The 16,432-nt window shown below is 43.6% G+C and overlaps 1 protein-coding gene across 1 annotated transcript; it reads right to left on the reverse strand.

The window, feature by feature from the left end:
• Window positions 1-3,531: 3,531 nt before the first annotated feature.
• On the reverse strand, window positions 3,532-5,019 carry LOC124698673 (cysteine-rich and transmembrane domain-containing protein WIH2-like). The gene is made up of 3 exons (XM_047231141.1): window positions 4,875-5,019; window positions 4,494-4,722; window positions 3,532-3,874 (listed from the first exon to the last, which is right to left on the reverse strand). Exons 1-3 carry the CDS (start codon window positions 4,924-4,926, stop codon window positions 3,829-3,831), a joined length of 327 nt encoding a protein of 108 aa, XP_047087097.1. The 5' UTR covers window positions 4,927-5,019; the 3' UTR covers window positions 3,532-3,828.
• Window positions 5,020-16,432: the final 11,413 nt, after the last annotated feature.

Below are 16,432 nucleotides of genomic sequence, written 5' to 3' on the forward strand. Positions count from 1 at the left end.
CGAGGGAAAACTTGCTGCCGTGCGCATCATACCTTCCTCTTGGGGTTGCCCAACGAACGTGTGAAATACACGCCATCGGTGATCGCTCGAGATCATGTCGCGTCTCGTCTCGTACCGGCGGCAAAGATTTGAGGAGGACGGCGGCGATGGCGCACGCGCGGTGCTTGAGCGTGTCTACGCGCTAGGCTGGAGAGGTGGTGATGCGCTAGGCTGCGGCGGAGAGATAGGGGAGGACGGAGGCGATGGGTCGAGCCCATGCTCTAGCGCATCCAGTGCGCGCTCACCACGCAGCTGGCATGGTTCTGGGCGTTCTGGGCGCGTGCTGGCCTGGCCAATGCCAGCCTCTCGCGTGCCGTGGCCGTGCACGCGTGCACGGTGCTAATCAAGGATGGAGAGGGAGTGTACTGGACATGGTTAAAGGGAAAGGAGAGGATCAGAGAAAGGGGTGGCATGCTGGCCGGCATGGTGCACGGCATGGTGAGGTTTTGGCTTTCTACAGGCTTTAACCATCAAGAGTTTGTCCTTGGCTTGATGCAGGAGACACAGGAGCGACATGGTGTTGTTCTGAGCCTCTCCACGCTTTAATCAACATGAGCAAGTACTAGCATTGATGCAGGAGATGCAGAGGATCAAAATCATCACAAACCAAAAGTGGTTTAGCCCAAGATCCACTGGACAAAGAGATGTATGTCAGTTACAGATTTGTGCCCGCCAGGTATTCGACGAAATGGCCGCATGAAGAAAATGTTTGAATTTTTCAAATCTTTTTGGTGGAGTTGATTTGAATATTCTTTGGAGTAGAATGGTGGTGGTGGTGTGCAAAATGGTGCTGGTTTGCAAAGTTTCAAATTTGAGATGATCTTCTCTTTGATTCAATGTTGCCACTTGTCACCTTTATACTGGTCAATGTAGACAGAGTCAACCCTGATGGTCAACACCAAAAATGTTCATATTGATATGGTCTTGGATGAGGTGGAAAGAGTTGGCAAGGTGTAGTTTAAGAATCTGCCAAACCAGGGGCTCAAAGTGGGCATGATGTTATAAAAGTGCAAATTGACCATTATCATATGTAACAAGGATTTGATTTTTCCTTCGATTTGATTTGTGTTTCTTTGATGAAAATGTGTTTGTTGTTGATATATTAGTGTTTCACAAGCAATGGCACAAGCAATGGTGGCCTTGGTTGATGATTTGCAAAAATGGCCATTTGTGTATGTGAGTGATATTTGTCTTTTTCCATTTCTTTTATTTCTCTCTATTTGGGGTTCTGTGATCATGTACTAGGGTTTAAGGGTTTAAGCACATTAGAATAACACATCAACACTCATCATGGCAATGGCATACAAGAATGCATGAACACTTATGCATAACACTATATGTAAAGAAAAGTTTTTGTTAGTTCCAAAATTTGAGTAATTGATTTCTTTGTCTTTATTGAATTGAAAACTTGGGATGTTACAGCTGCCGAACATTGTTGTCGAAGTTTTGCTCCTCCTCCATGATTTGTTGGATCATCTCGCCATTGCTATCCATGTGTACGAGAAAAAAAATCATTAACATCCGAACAATTTAAGTGCATGGTGGACGCACGGGGAAGCCGTCGTGTTCAGGGACGAGTCGGTAAACAACTAGCCAAGCCTATGTCTGGCGCATGCGAAATATTCCATCAGAATGGCCGGCGATTTGATCAGCGGTGGGAGGGATGGGAGGGAAGTCGTATCGCGAAAGAAAGGCGGGAGGCAACAACGTCAGCTTTGGTCGATGGAAGGTGGGTACCCGCGTCGCTTTTAATTGCATTTGTCGCCCCCGCAACAAACCCCTATGTAGCGGGGACGGGAAGGGGGCGTCGGACACTCTATTAGGCTGCCAGACTGAAGTTGCCTTTGGAACGTGCAGCTGAGGCGGTCAAATATTCAGTGTGCCCCAAATCTCTTTGAGGGACACTCAGGGGGATGTGACTGGAGATGCTATTAGTATCTCCGGCTGAAGCACAACTTCAAAGATGAAGTCCTCAAGAGTGGTTAGCGACACAAAAATGCTGTCATGAGGCGGTGCCTATTGACCCCAAAACCATGTGCCTCGTAAAATCGATCAAGATTGATTTTAGCAACTGACTGCTATGGCCTTTTGTGTAGTACCATTTTGGCATCCTCGTCATGTAGTCTTGCCACCCTCACGATGCATTTCTCTCGTATGGAAAATGACGCAATCCTCTATAGGCCGCTAATCTGCCTCATCATATCTTTTATCGTCATTTTCTACGTTGTCTTGAATACCGGTTTGTTGTTGGATAAGGAGGTTGGTACTCCTTCTAGAACCTAATTGGTTGCATGCAAGGAATCTCCATCCAAGACAAGGGTCGCTCTCACACTTGGTTGCATGTATCACACGAGCACTAGAAGGCTGTGGTGTTTGGTTGCCTACAAGAGCAGTTTTGGACTTGGTTGACACATGCTTGGTAGTGTTTGGTTGCCTCAAAGGATCTGGATATAGCATTCTCCCGTTAGAGTGGCGAGATTACCTGACACTCCACACAATTGCAATTTTCGGAAGTGATACTGATGTGGTGTTTGGTTGCCTACAAGAGTAGTTTTGGACTAGCTTGAGGCATGCTTAGTAGTGTTTGGTTGCCTGAAGAGATCTTGATGTAGTATTCTCCTCTTGGCACTCCACACAATTTCAAGTGTAAGTATAAGTGGCTTCACAACACACCATACCATGCTATAACCACGGAGCAACTTAAGCTCTTGTGTCATATCACATTAACTAGCACGGCCATTAAAAGTAACACCCTTAACTAGTACTCCCTTCATCCGCGAACAAGTGTATTTCTAGGTTTTATCTAGAAAACATCATAGAAGATTGCGAGGTTCTTGGACTTCTTCTCTTTCTTGAACAAATCAATAGGTGGCTTTTGTACATAGAACTTTTCGAGGAAACGGATGTAAGAACATGCCATCTTAAGAATACTAAGTCAAACTTATTCAAATACCTTTTCAAATTTGACCTGTACAAATGCAAAACATTTATGACACTAAGCTAGTATCACTAGATTCGACTTACATATAGATTGATTTGGTATACAGATTCATAATCTACCAATTTAACATCATACATGTTCGTACTCATTTCAATAAAGTTAGCCAAATTTGAAGAATTTGACATAAGACAAAAGTTACGGATACACTTATTGGTAGACGGAGGAAGTACCCCCATTAATAGTACTACTTAACCAAGCTCGCCACAACACATCAACAATGCTATGTCCATATTTACATGCCTTTCTAGTTTTTGTGATTCAACTTTCACCACTAGTTTAACCAATTATACACATTTCATTAAAATTATACCATTGAAAACTTTACTTGAATAGAAATTTAATGGTAAAAGTTTAAGTGAATGTAATCCAGATTTATTTGGTCAAATTAAACGTCATCTCGTAAATATTTTTGGCATGGTGTCTAACTAGTCTTTTCCTTGATGATGCCATATCTCACTATGTGATGATGCAATGACAGTGAGGCAATAATAAAAACAGCGGAACAAAGATTATTGATGCACTTTACACCCCGTCGACAACACCAAGAGAAAGGAAAATAAAATACATCGGGTATGTACAATACTGCTGGATCAATTAAATTTCCTTACTTTCATTGGAAACATAGACTAGGATATAGTATACTAGTAGGTACACCAATCATCCGAGCATACAAAACAGATGTAATTCTTGTAACCTTCACCAATAATAAGTAATCAACAAGCCAATATAATCCCGATTTCCATCTGGAACACATAGTTGCAACAGACCACTTCTCTGTTGCTTAGAGCTCAGAAGCAAGCGTCCAACAGGCAGCAGCAGCAAAGGGCAGCCAAGCTGCCAAAACATAATAAAAATGTATGTTAGTTGTGGTCAGCACACATAACATTGTTATTTTCGCATGTTCCATAGCTTTGAAATGAGTGGACGCATGCTATATGCCAAGCTTGGAACAGGAGAAAAAAAATACAGATACAATTCTACGGTGGTTAAATTTAGATAAATTGTTACTTTGAAAAAAATCAGAGACAGTTACTCTGAAGTTAAGAAAATAAAATCTATTTTGACCGTCAGCTGGGTGTCATTTTATAATTTGTATCTTTTGGCACCCAGTGCTAGAGGAGGGGCTGACAGCTAGGAGGTGAGCTGAGGCAACCAGGCTGACAGATCAGGGACGGCAGGAACAAGTCTGGAAGTTGAGCGACGTGGGGCCGACGCGCTGGGCTTTTCCGAGACCAGGACACCAGGTCATGGTCAGCTCACGAGTAATCACCAACTAACTCAGCAGCCCCCCAACTCCCTCTCCCTCTTGGCCAGTGGCCACAAAAAACAATGACCCCCCAACGACGCCGACGACCGTGAGGCACCACCGGCGCCTGGGCGAGCCTTCATAGATCTAACGTGGTAGAGTAGAACCAAGAAGAAGGATGATTCGGGAAGGAGGGAGGAGGCGTACCATCCCTCCATGAAGGAGGGCCCGCTGCTCCCCTGCTGCCGGGGCGGCTGCTGGGCGTAGGGAGGAGGGTATCCCTGCTGCGGGTAGCCTTGCTGCGGCGGGTACCCCTGCTGTGGCGGATACCCCTGCTGCGGCGGGTAGCCCTGGGCAGGATAGGCTTGCGCCGGCGGCGGGTAGCCGGCCGGAGGGTAGCCTTGCTGCGGCGGGTACGAGTCTTTCCCTGGATACCCTGAGCAGCAACAAATTAACGCAGGCGGATTATTAGTTAGTTAGTCAAAAAAGAAAAGATCGATCACAAAAGCAGCGGCCAGATCGTAGACGAGATGTGGGAAGAAGAGGGAATCGAGGAGATGGATCTTGAGGCGACCGGAAGGAACGGACCTTGCGGCGGAGGCGCGCCGACGGGTGGCTGCTGCTGGCCGTAGTAGCTCATGACTGCGGCGTCGGATGCAGGTCAATTCTCCGTTGGGGGAGGGAGGGGAGGCCGCGCGTTGTGTGGGGTGGATAGACAGCGGGGAGGCAGATATAATTAGGCGGAAGAGACGGCACACTGAACCCCGCCTGTGGACTGGGAGCTGTTGGGCGTAGCCGTTGGGCTGGGACCACAGGGTTGTTGTGCCCGTTGCATGCTACTACTTCTACACGCCAACGGGCAACGGGCAAAAACCTCTCTCTACCAAATTTCTTCAAACGCTTGCTCCATTGTTTTTATATCTTATATATTTTTTCAACAAAGAGAATGTATTAGCAATTACAGTACATCCAGTCTTTACAACAACCAAACGTCCTAAAGATATTACAGATGCACACAACTCTACTATAAAAAAAAAGAAAAAAAAAATCACGCTACGATGATTAAAACCTTGTAGCTGCAACACAAACAACAACCAAGACAGCACTCGGAGTTCGCGTTCTCAAAACAATGCCTTCAACAAAATTATTGCCGGACACAATCTGTTATTGTTCTGTACTCCTCTTGTGTTGGCACCCCCGCTTGCTAATGTCGCTGCTGCAAGTCAATGAACACCAAGCAAAGTCCTCTTCTCTCTGAAGACTCAATCTGTTACTGCTATACCTCAGACCTCGGCCGCCATAACATTCTCCGTCACTATCTTCTCCATGCAAATAGAAAACCGACATGCCCCATGATGACAACAGATAGCGAAGCTTCACAACACTCCCTCTTGAAGCCACACGGCTACAAATATGGGTGTCCATGATTGAATGCCATCTGATCCAGCAATCTATAGGCATCATGCGCGTAAGGATATCGTCGACGAAGCATTCCAGAACTCGGCACTGACTAGATCAATGAGGATTGGCATCAAGCACAACATATGAGCGTAATTTATTTTCTTTTTGTCGAACAAAGATGAAAGTTTTGGGTAAATTGTTTGTGTGACCAAGAAATTATTGTTTTCGCAATGCCAGGATCTTTGGGAATATTTTGGTCTCGATATAATAGTGGGCCTGGAATCTAAAAGTATTTAAAACATTGTTTTTAATTGCTCCAAGTTTCCCATAAGCTTGGACATGCAAAGTTTTACAAAGTTCATAAGGGCTTTGAACTGGTCGGGTTTGGTGACAAAGTCTATACCAAGAGATAAATGTGATGGACACTCGTTTTTCATAGGTTATGTAATTATGCTAACTAGAATATTGACTCTAGTGCAAGTGAGAGACTAGAGGAGTTATACCCTAGAGGCAATAATATAATACGATTATTTATTAATAACTACATGTTCGTTGTTAATGTTATCCATGTATGATGTAACTGCTGTGGTTGTTGAATATGAGATTCGAAAAAAATACCATAAAAATGGCTTGCTTGATGATCATGTTTTTTCTTGATCATAGGCATAGTTAATGTAACATGCACACTGCTGGACAAGATGACGACATCTCTCTAACTTTATAGATTTGTGTGTTTGATGACAACATGTGTGATACATTTATGTGCGTTCAAATGATGCAGATGTATTCATGTTGAAAAGTAAGAAAAAGAAAGGTGCAAATCTGCCTCATGCCAGATAATCCACGGCCCCTGAAAATCGACTATGGACTTAAGGTCCGGGGCTATTGTTGGCCGGATATTTTCCTATACACTAGATATTCCGGGGGGGGGGGGATATCCGGCCCTTACTTAGGCCGGAATATCCGGCCTCAATTTTCTGCAACGGCTCGATTGGGGGGGGGGGTATAAATACCCCTTCTTCCCCAAGCTCGAGCTTCTCACTCTCTCCAAGTTCACCCACCATTGTTGAGCCACAAGAAACACAAGAATCACTTGATCTCCTCCTCCAACCATCCAAAGCTCTTGATCTTTGGAGAATCGAAGGAGAAGACCCTGATCTACATCTTCACCAAAGCAATTTACATTTCCCCCTCATTTGCTTCAGGGCCCCTTTGCTAGTGTTCCTTTTTGGAAACCCTAGTTATTGTGACTTAATTTGTTCTTGTTGGTGTTGTGTTGTTACAACTATTGGGAGCTTCCAATTCAGTTGTGGATGTGTGCCCCAAGAACCTTGTAAAGGCCCGGTTTCCGCCTCGAGGAAATGCCTTAGTGGACAAGTGAGCTAGGTGTAAGGGTATTTTACCCTTATCCATTATTTTGGTAACAATGACACCGCGCTAGAGTATTTGACCTAATATGTTTATAAGGATAATCTCAGGTATTAGGCAATGAGGCATAAATGGTGTATCAAAGGAACAAGAAGGCTAAAGGAGACCCCCACTTCAACAACAATCAAAAGGGGTCTACGGCAGGAATCCGGTGCACGCCCGGTCCAACCGGGCCGAGCAACCGGACCGTCCGGCGCTCGGCCCGGTCAACCGGTCGCCAACCGGGAAGTCCGGCGCACGACCCGGTCGACCGGCCGCCAACCGGAGTCTCCGGCGGAACACAAGAAATCCGGTTGCCGACCGGTCAACCGGCCTCTCGACCGGTGGGTCCGGCGCACGGCCCGGTCGACCGGTCGCCAACCGGGCGCCAACCGACCGCCAACCGGAGGAGCTCCGGAACCGAGCAAATGGAGTCCGGTCACCGGTCCGGTCCGACCGGCCTCACCACCGGGCTGTCCGGTCTGTGGCCCGGTCAAACCGGGTTTCTCGAGGAAAATGCTGAGGTGGCAAGTGACCAACGGCCATATTTCGAAGAACACTATAAATAGGTCTTCTCCTACCTCTGAACAGTTAGGCACTACACTACAAGTTGTTCTTGAGCTCTCTCTCTTACTCCATTGCTAGAAACACCAAAAGCCTCAGATCTCCCTCCTCCTCCACCCAAACTCAAATCCCTCCGGGGAATCGTTAGAGGAGGACTCGATCTACCGTTCTACCAAGCCAAATCTCATTCCCCCTTGTATTCATTGAGAAGCTTGCTTCCTAGGGTTCCTTGGAAACCCTAGGTGGGCAAGAAGGAGTCCGGAAGCATCCGGGCTGTGGATTTGCTCCGGGCAAGATTGTGAAGGTTTGGAGGCTACCTCAAAGTCTACCACAAGTGAGTGAGCTATTCCTTCGTGGGATAGGCTCCGGAGAATAGGGTGAGCCTTCGTGGCGCGGGGAATCCTTCGTGGGACCTCCACTCCTCCAAACGTGACGTACCTTGTTGCAAAGCAAGGGAACACGGGAATACATCCTCGTCTCCGCGTGCTATCGGTTATCTCTAACCGAACTCCTTACTTGTGATTTAACGCACTGTGAGAGCCTTCGTGCTCGAGTTAGTTGTATCCTCATATAGGTTGCTTCACCTAGTTTGCATTAGGCTCACCTTTATATTCCGCAAAGCCTAATATTGCAAAGAAAGAATTAAAATCTGTAGAAACCTATTCACCCCCTCTAGGTTTACCATCTCTATACTTTCAATTGGTATCAGAGCCTGGACTCTTATTAAGGGCTTCACCGCCTTAAGAGTGAGATGGATAAACTCTTCGAGGGTCTAGATGACGACTCTAACCTTTCGGTTGAAGAGATGAAATTTAGATTCTTGGCATATGATGCCGAGAAGAAGAAAAAGGAGGATGAGCTACAAAACCAAATGACAGAACCTAACTGCGGGTGGAACTCCTAGTGGGGCTTCGGCCTCTAAGGAAACCTACCATGAAGCTAACCATGACTATCCCAAAAACACTTCACCCATGCCTCATATAAACCATAGTGGGACCGTTCCCCATTTTGATGGAACTCACTTTCCACATTGGAAATCTGCTATGGAATCTCATATTCGCAGCTGCAGTGTGGAGCTATGGGAGCTCATTGTTCATGGACATCGGGAGCCACAAGATCCTACTCGTTTGACCTCCACCGAGTTCTACAATCATCAACTCAATGCCTCCGCACGTGACAAGATTAGTAGTGGCATCAACCGCAAGCTCCTTGATCAAGTCGATGACATTGTCTCCGCTAAAGAGTTGTGGGATCGGATCATAGTACTCCAAGAGGGAACCGATTTGATCCAATCAGCTCTCTATGAGACCGCAAAGCAAGAGGCCCACCGAGTTCATGATTCGAGATGGAGAATCCGTATCCGATGCCTATGCTAGGTTTGGTGCTCTTAGAGTAAGGGTCAAGGGACTTGGTGTTGAGAAGTACAATGATGGCTTCGAGATGAATGAAGCATTCATAAAGTCCAAGGTCATTGCTATGATTGCCGTCAAGCAAGAAGACACCAACCTTGCACTCAACTTGCAAATCATGACCAAGAGTGCCGATCTCAACTCTGATGATCTCGTCTCCTATGTGACCGCCAATGAAAACATGGCCAAAGCGGGAAAGAGGCTCATGGCAATGAACCGTGTGGATGAAGCCTCGCACAACCATGAAGGGTCACACAACCTTGCTCTCAAAGCTAGGGCCGATCATGGGAGCAAAGAAGACTATGAAATTGAAGAAGAAGAAGAGATGATTTCAACTAGTGACATGGCTACCGACTTTGCTTTCTTTGCCAAGAAATACAAGGCAAAGTTTCCAATGCTCCTCAATGACAAGAAGAAGAAGAGAACTTGCTACAATTGTGATGAAGATAGCCACTTTGCAAATGAGTGCCCTTATGAGAAAAGGGTAGACAAGCCAAGATTCATCAAAGGGGTCAAGCCAAGATTGAAGCCAAACCCAATCAACGATCGATTCAAGAAGAACAAGGGAAGAGCTTTTGTTGGAACCGAGTACTTGTCCGATGATGAAGATGAAGATGAGGAGAAGGAGGCCGGGGTGGCCGGCTTGGCTTTCTCCAAGCCCGGGTCACTCTTCACATATGACTACTCCAAGGACTACTCCACGGAGAATGATGTTGGTTCCTCCTTCATGGCAAGAATGACTCAAGATGATGACTCCGATGACTCTTCCTCCTCTACAATCGTTGGCTCTTGTCTTATGGCAAGGGAAACCAAGGTAATGGAACCTCCACCTTCCCTATCTAGTGTCCTTGATGATGAAAACGAAAATCAAGAAGAATTAATTGTGCTTAAGGAACTCTATGAATGTTAGATGCACCCTTCGTGGTGAAGCTCTTCTCAAGTTTGATTTCTTGATGGACTCACTCAAGGAAAAGGATGAGTCCATTGAGGAATTAGAATATCAATTGGATGAAAAGGAACGGAGATTCAATCTCCTAAGACAAGAGCTAAAAACCGAAAGGTGCATATCTCAAGGCCTTAAGCAACAAATTGAAACTTATGAACTTGATAAAGTTAAGGACCTAGAAACTATTGATAGGGCTCAATCTTTGACTCAAGTGCTCCATACCTCAAAGGAGGAACTTGAAGTTGCTCATGCTTCTCTCACTAGGGATCTTGACCACCTTGAAAGAGCTAACAAGCTTGTAAAGGATGAGCTCAAGAAACTTGGAGAGAATCATGACCTACTCCAAGAAACCTACATGAAAGCACTTGAATCAATGAAGGATCCCATTGTTGTTGAAAAGCATGCTAGTTCTCCTACATCTTTTACTAGTGAGCATGCTAAGCTTGTTGAGGAACATGTTCGTTTACAAGAGGAACTCTCTTTGCATGTTGAGACCAATGCATATCTTGAATCCTTGGTGACTAAATATGGTCTCGACTATCATCCTAATGAATCCTCTTGTGAGCATGCATCTATTCTTGAGGAAAATGTTAGGTTAACAAAGGAACTTGCAAAGTTCACCACCGCCAAGAACAAGATGGGATTGGATGACCTCTTGAGTAAGCAAAGGTCAAAAAATCAAAAGTTTGGACTTGGATATGTTCCCAAGTCTCACAAGAAGAAGAACTACAACAAGGAGAAACCCGCTCAAGATAGGAACAAGAAGGTCACTAATAATGGCAAAGCCTCAAGGGGCAAAGCCACTAGTGGTGACCGCACGGGGCCAAACGATCACTATGCATTATTTGTTGATTATTATGGTGATGTTTATGCTAACTATGTTGGCCCTCCTAATGGCTATGCTTATAGAGAGTACTCAATTTTGGTACCAAAAGATATTGTTGCCATTGCAAAGGAACCCATTAATCGATGGGTTCCTAAATCCTCTACTTGATTTTGTAGGGGTATGCCTCCGGTGGTCCAAAATGGGTGTTTGATAGTGGATGCACCAATCATATGACCGGAGGAAAAGGTGTGCTTGATCAATTCATTGAGGATATTGATGTCTACGTTCCCCCTCCTTTCCTGTAGACAGTGTTGGGCCCCCAAGAGCAGAGGTTTGTAGAATAGCAGCAAGTTTTTCCTTAAGTGGATCACCCAAGGTTTATCGAACTCAGGGAGGAAGAGGTCAAAGATATCCCTCTCATGCAACCCTGCAACCACAAAGCAAGAAGTCTCTTGTGTCCCCAACACACCTAATAGGTGCACTAGTTCGGCGAAGAGATAGTGAAATACGGGTGGTATGAATAAGTAGTGAGCAACGGTACCGGAAAGTAGCTTGATGGCGTGTAGTATGATAGCGGTAGTAATGCAGCGATAGTAACGCGATAAAACGAGTAAACAAGCAGCGATAGCGGTATTTAGGAACAAGGCCTAGGGATTACACTTTCACTAGTGGACACTCTCAACATTGATCACATAACGGAATAGATAAATGCATACTCTACACTTTTGTTGGATGATGAACACATTGCGTAGGATTACACGAACCCTCAATGCCGGAGTTAACAAGCTCCACAATAATGCTCATGTTTTAGTAACCTTTAGTGTAAGATAGATCAACAGACTAAACCAAGTACTAGCATAGCATGCACACCGTAACCTTCATGCATATGTAGGAGGAATAGATCACATCAATATTATCATAGCAATAGTTAACTTCGCAATCTACAAGAGATCATGATCATAGCATAAACCAAGTACTAACACGGTGCACACACTTGTCGCCTTTACACACGTGCGGGAGGAATAGAACTACTTTAATAACATCACTAGAGTAGCACATAGATAGTAGTGATACAAACTCATATGAATCTCAATCATGTAAAGCAGCTCATGAGATTATTGTATTGAGGTACATGGGAGAGAGATGAACCACATAGCTACGGCGAAGCCCTCGAGCCTCGGGGATGGATTACTCCCTCCTCATCATGGAAGCAGCGATGGCGGTGAAGATGGCGGTGAAGACGGCGGTGGAGACGGCTCCGGGGGCAATTCCCCGTCCGGCGGGGTGCGGAACAGAGAGTTCTGTCCCCCGAATTTGACTTTCGCGATGGCGGCGGCTGCGGATGGGTTTTCGTCTCGTGGTTCTTTACGTCGATGTTTTTAGGTCACGACGGCTTATATAGGCGAAGAATCGGAGTCGGAGGGGCCACGGGCTGCCCAAACCATAGGGGCGCCCCCCCCGGCCGCGCCGGGGTGTGGTGTGGGCCCCACGGCACCTCTCTGGCCCTTCTCCGGTGCTCTGGAAGCTTCGCGAAATTATAAGATCCCCGGAATTGATTTCGTCCGATTCCGAAAATATTTCCTTACTAGGATTTACTGAAACCAAAAACAGCGAGAAAACGAGCAAGCGGCCTTTCGGCATCTCGTCAATAGGTTAGTTCCGGAAAACGCATAAAAATGATATAAAGTGTGAACAAAACATGTTGGTATTGTCATAAAACAAGCATGGAACATCGGAAATTATAGATACGTTGGAGACGTATCAGCATCCCCAAGCTTAGTTCCTACTCGTCCTCGAGTAGGTAAACGATAAAAGATAATTTACGAGGTGACATGCTACCAACATAATCTTAATCATACCATTGTAAAGCTTATGAGATGAATGCAGCGATTCGAAACAATGTAAATGCAATGAGTAAACAATTGAATCATATAGCAAAGACTCTTCATGAATAGTACTTTCAAGACAAGCATCAATAAGTCTTGCATAAGAGTTACTCATAAAGCAATAAATTCTTAGTAGAGACATTGAAGCAACACTATGGAAGATTAAGTTTCAGCGGTTGCTTTCAACTTGTAACATGTATATCTCATGGATAGTTGTCAATGCAAAGCAATATAACAAATGCAATAAGCAAGTATGTAAGAATCAATGCATAGTTAACACAAGCGTTTGCTTCTTGAGGTAAAGAGAAATAGGTGAACTGACTCAACAATAAAAGTAAAAGAATGGTCCTTCAAAGAGGAAAGCATCGATTGCTATATTTGTGCTAGAGCTTTTATTTTGAAAACATGAAACAATTTTGTCAACGGTAGTAATAAAGCATATGCATCATGTAAATTATATCTTACAAGTTGCAAGCCTCATGCATAGTATACTAATAGTGCCCGCACCTTGTCCTAATTAGCTTGGACTACCGGATCTTTGCAATGCACATGTTTTAACCAAGTGTCACAATGGGGTACCTCCATGCCGCCTGTACAAAGGTCTAAGGAGAAAGCTCGCATTTTGGATTTCTCGCTTTTGATTATTCTCAACTTAGACATCCATACCGGGACAACATGGACAACAGATAATGGACTCCTCTTTAATGCATAAGCATGTGGCAACAATTATTATTCTCATATGAGATTGAGGATATGTGTCCAAAGCTGAAACTTCCACCATGAATCATGGCTTTAGTTAGCGGCCCAAAGTTCTTCTCTAACAATATGCATGCTCCAACCATAAAGGTGGTAGATCTCTCTTACTTCGGACAAGACGGACATGCATAGCAACTCACATGATATTCAACAAGGAATAGTTGATGGCGTCCCCCGAAACATGGTTATCGCACAACAAGCAACTTAATAAGAGATAAAGTGCATAAGTACATATTCAATACCACAATAGTTTTTAAGCTATTTGTCCCATGAGCTATATATTGCAAAGGTGAATGATGGAATTTTAAAGGTAGCACTCAAGCAATTTACTTTGGAATGGCGGATAAATACCATGTAGTAGGTAGGTATGGTGGACACAAATGGCATAGTGGTTGGCTCAAGGATTTTGGATGCATGAGAAGTATTCCCTCTCGATACAAGGTTTAGGCCAGCAAGGTTGTTTGAAGCAAACACAAGCACGAACTAGTACAGCAAAACTCACATAAAAGACATATTACAAGCATCATAAAACTATACATCGTCTTCCTTGTTGTTCAAACATCTTACTAGAAAATATCTAGACTCTAGAGAAACCACTCATGCAAACCAAATTTTAACAAGCTCTATGTATTTCTTCACTAATAGGTGCAAGGTATATGATGCAAGAGCTTAAATAAGAGCACAACAATTGCCAAGTATCAAGTTATTCAAGACATCATACCAATTACTACATGTAGCATTTTCCAATTCCAACCATATAAAAATGAACGAAGCGAGTTTTAACCTTCGCCATGAACACTAAAAGATAAAGCTAAGAACACATGTGTTCATATGAACCAGCGGAGCGTGTCTCTCTCCCACACAAGCATTTATTCAAACAAAAACAAAAACAAAAACAAAAGCACACGGACGCTCCAAGTAAAGTACATAAGATGTGGCCGAATAAAAATATAGTTTCAAGAGAAGGAACTCGATAATTTGTCGATGAAGAAGGGGATGCCTTGGGCATCCCCAAGCTTAGACAGCTTGAGTCTTCTTGAAATATGCAGGGGTGAACCACCGGGGCATCCCCAAGCTTAGAGTTTTCACTCTTCTTGATCATAGTATATCATCCTCCTCTCTTGACCCTTGAAAACTTCCTCCACACCAAACTTTAAGCAAACTCATTAGAGGGTTAGTGCATAATCAAAAACTCACATGTTCAGAGGTGACACAATCATTCTTAACACTTCTGGACATTGCTCAAAGCTACTGGAAGGTAATGGAACAAAGAAATCCACCCAACACGGCGAAAGAAGCAATGCGAAATAAAAGGCAGAATCTGTCAAAAACAGAACAGTCCGTAAAGACGAATTTTAAAATGGCACCAGACTTGCTCAAATGGAAAAACTCAAAACTAATGAAAGTTGCGTACATATCTGAGGATCACTCACGTAAATTGGCATAATTTTCTGAGTTACCTACAGAGAATTAGACCCAGATTCGTGACAGACAGCAATGCTGTTTCTGCGCAGCAATCCAAATCTAGCATCAACTTTACCATAGAGACTTTACTTGGCACAACAAAACATAAAACTAAGATAAGGAGAGGTTGCTACAGTAGTAAACAACTTCCAAGACACAAATATAAAACAAAGTACTGTAGCAAAATAACACATGGGTTATCTCCCAAGAAGTTCTTTCTTTATAGCCATTAAGATGGGCTCGGCAGTTTTGATGATGCATTTGCAAGAGATAGTATTTGAAGCAAAAGAGAGCTTCAAGAGGCAAATTCAAAACACATTTAAGTCTAACATGCTTCCTATGAAGAGGAATCTTGTACACAAATGAATTCATGAAGAACAAAGTGACAAGCATAAGAGGATAAAACACGAGTAACTTCAAGATTCTCAACATAAAGAGGGGAAACTTAATATTATTAAGATGCATATAACCATATTTCCCTCTCTCATAATAACTTTCAGTAGCATCATTGATGAAATCCACAATATACCCATCACTTAAAACATTCTTATCATGGTTCATATGCATAGAAGTATCATTAAATTTGGCATAAGAAGAATTATTCTCATTAATAGTAATTGGAGCAGGATTATTATCAAGAATTTGAACATGGTAAACAAGTTGCATATTAAGGAAATTGTTTTTAGTAAGCCTATCATAACTATGACAAGTTTCATAAGGATAATTGTAACATGTGTCATATCCATCTCTATAGCGATTATCTAGACCAGAATATGTGATATCATCATTTTCACTAAAAGTAGAGGTCTCAAGTATAGGATCTTTGAGCACAACATCCCCAAGCTTAGAGCTTTCAATATCATCGTTTGAGGGGACATGAATAATGCTATCATCATTACTTTCATAATCAGTACCAAAGAGATTTCCAACATCAAAGTTAGTGTGCTCTTCCAAATCATGATCATTAATATGGGTAAAGGGTATAGGAAGATCATCGTACTCAGATTCATTATCACAATAATCATCAGGAGCAACATACTTACGGTTACCTATCGTTATCTCATATACGCGGGGATATGTTGTTACCTCTTTCTTTTTATTCCCCTTATTCTTCTTCTTCTTCTTCGTTCCCTTCTTCTTCTTCTTCTCCTCCTCCTTTTCCTCGTTCCCTCCTTTAGGAGGAAGAGGCTTGGGTGGCTTGTCCGCATAACCTGATTTACTTTCGAAACAATGGAAGAAACTTGGGAGGATCCCTCCTTTTCATTAATTAGTTGAAAACACACAGCGGTCCTATCATATTTTGGTAAGGTGTCATCTTCTAAAATATTTTGTATGTAAGTATTTGTATGACTATTATCAATGCAATAAGAAAAACACCCATGCGGGACATCATCAATATCAAGATCACTCATATGTAACAAAGAGATTTTTCTCGACAATTCTTCACACCCCAAAAATAAAGTAAGTTCATCATGCTGATTAGGAGT

The sequence above is a fragment of the Lolium rigidum genome, chromosome 3 (assembly GCF_022539505.1).
Source record: "Lolium rigidum isolate FL_2022 chromosome 3, APGP_CSIRO_Lrig_0.1, whole genome shotgun sequence".
Taxonomy (NCBI): domain Eukaryota; kingdom Viridiplantae; phylum Streptophyta; class Magnoliopsida; order Poales; family Poaceae; genus Lolium; species Lolium rigidum.

What these genes read in the sequence shown, in the direction of transcription:
- LOC124698673 (XM_047231141.1), bottom strand. Translation starts at nt 4,926, where the DNA reads ATGAGCTACTACGGCCAGCAGCAGCCACCCGTCGGCGCGCCTCCGCCG. An exon ending in CGGCGCGCCTCCGCCGCAAG is followed by an intron (nt 4,723 to 4,874) that starts GTCCGTTCCTTC and finishes GTTGCTGCTCAG; the next exon opens with GGTATCCAGGGAAAGACTCG. An exon ending in CCCTCCTTCATGGAGGGATG is followed by an intron (nt 3,875 to 4,493) that starts GTACGCCTCCTC and finishes ATGTTTTGGCAG; the next exon opens with CTTGGCTGCCCTTTGCTGCT.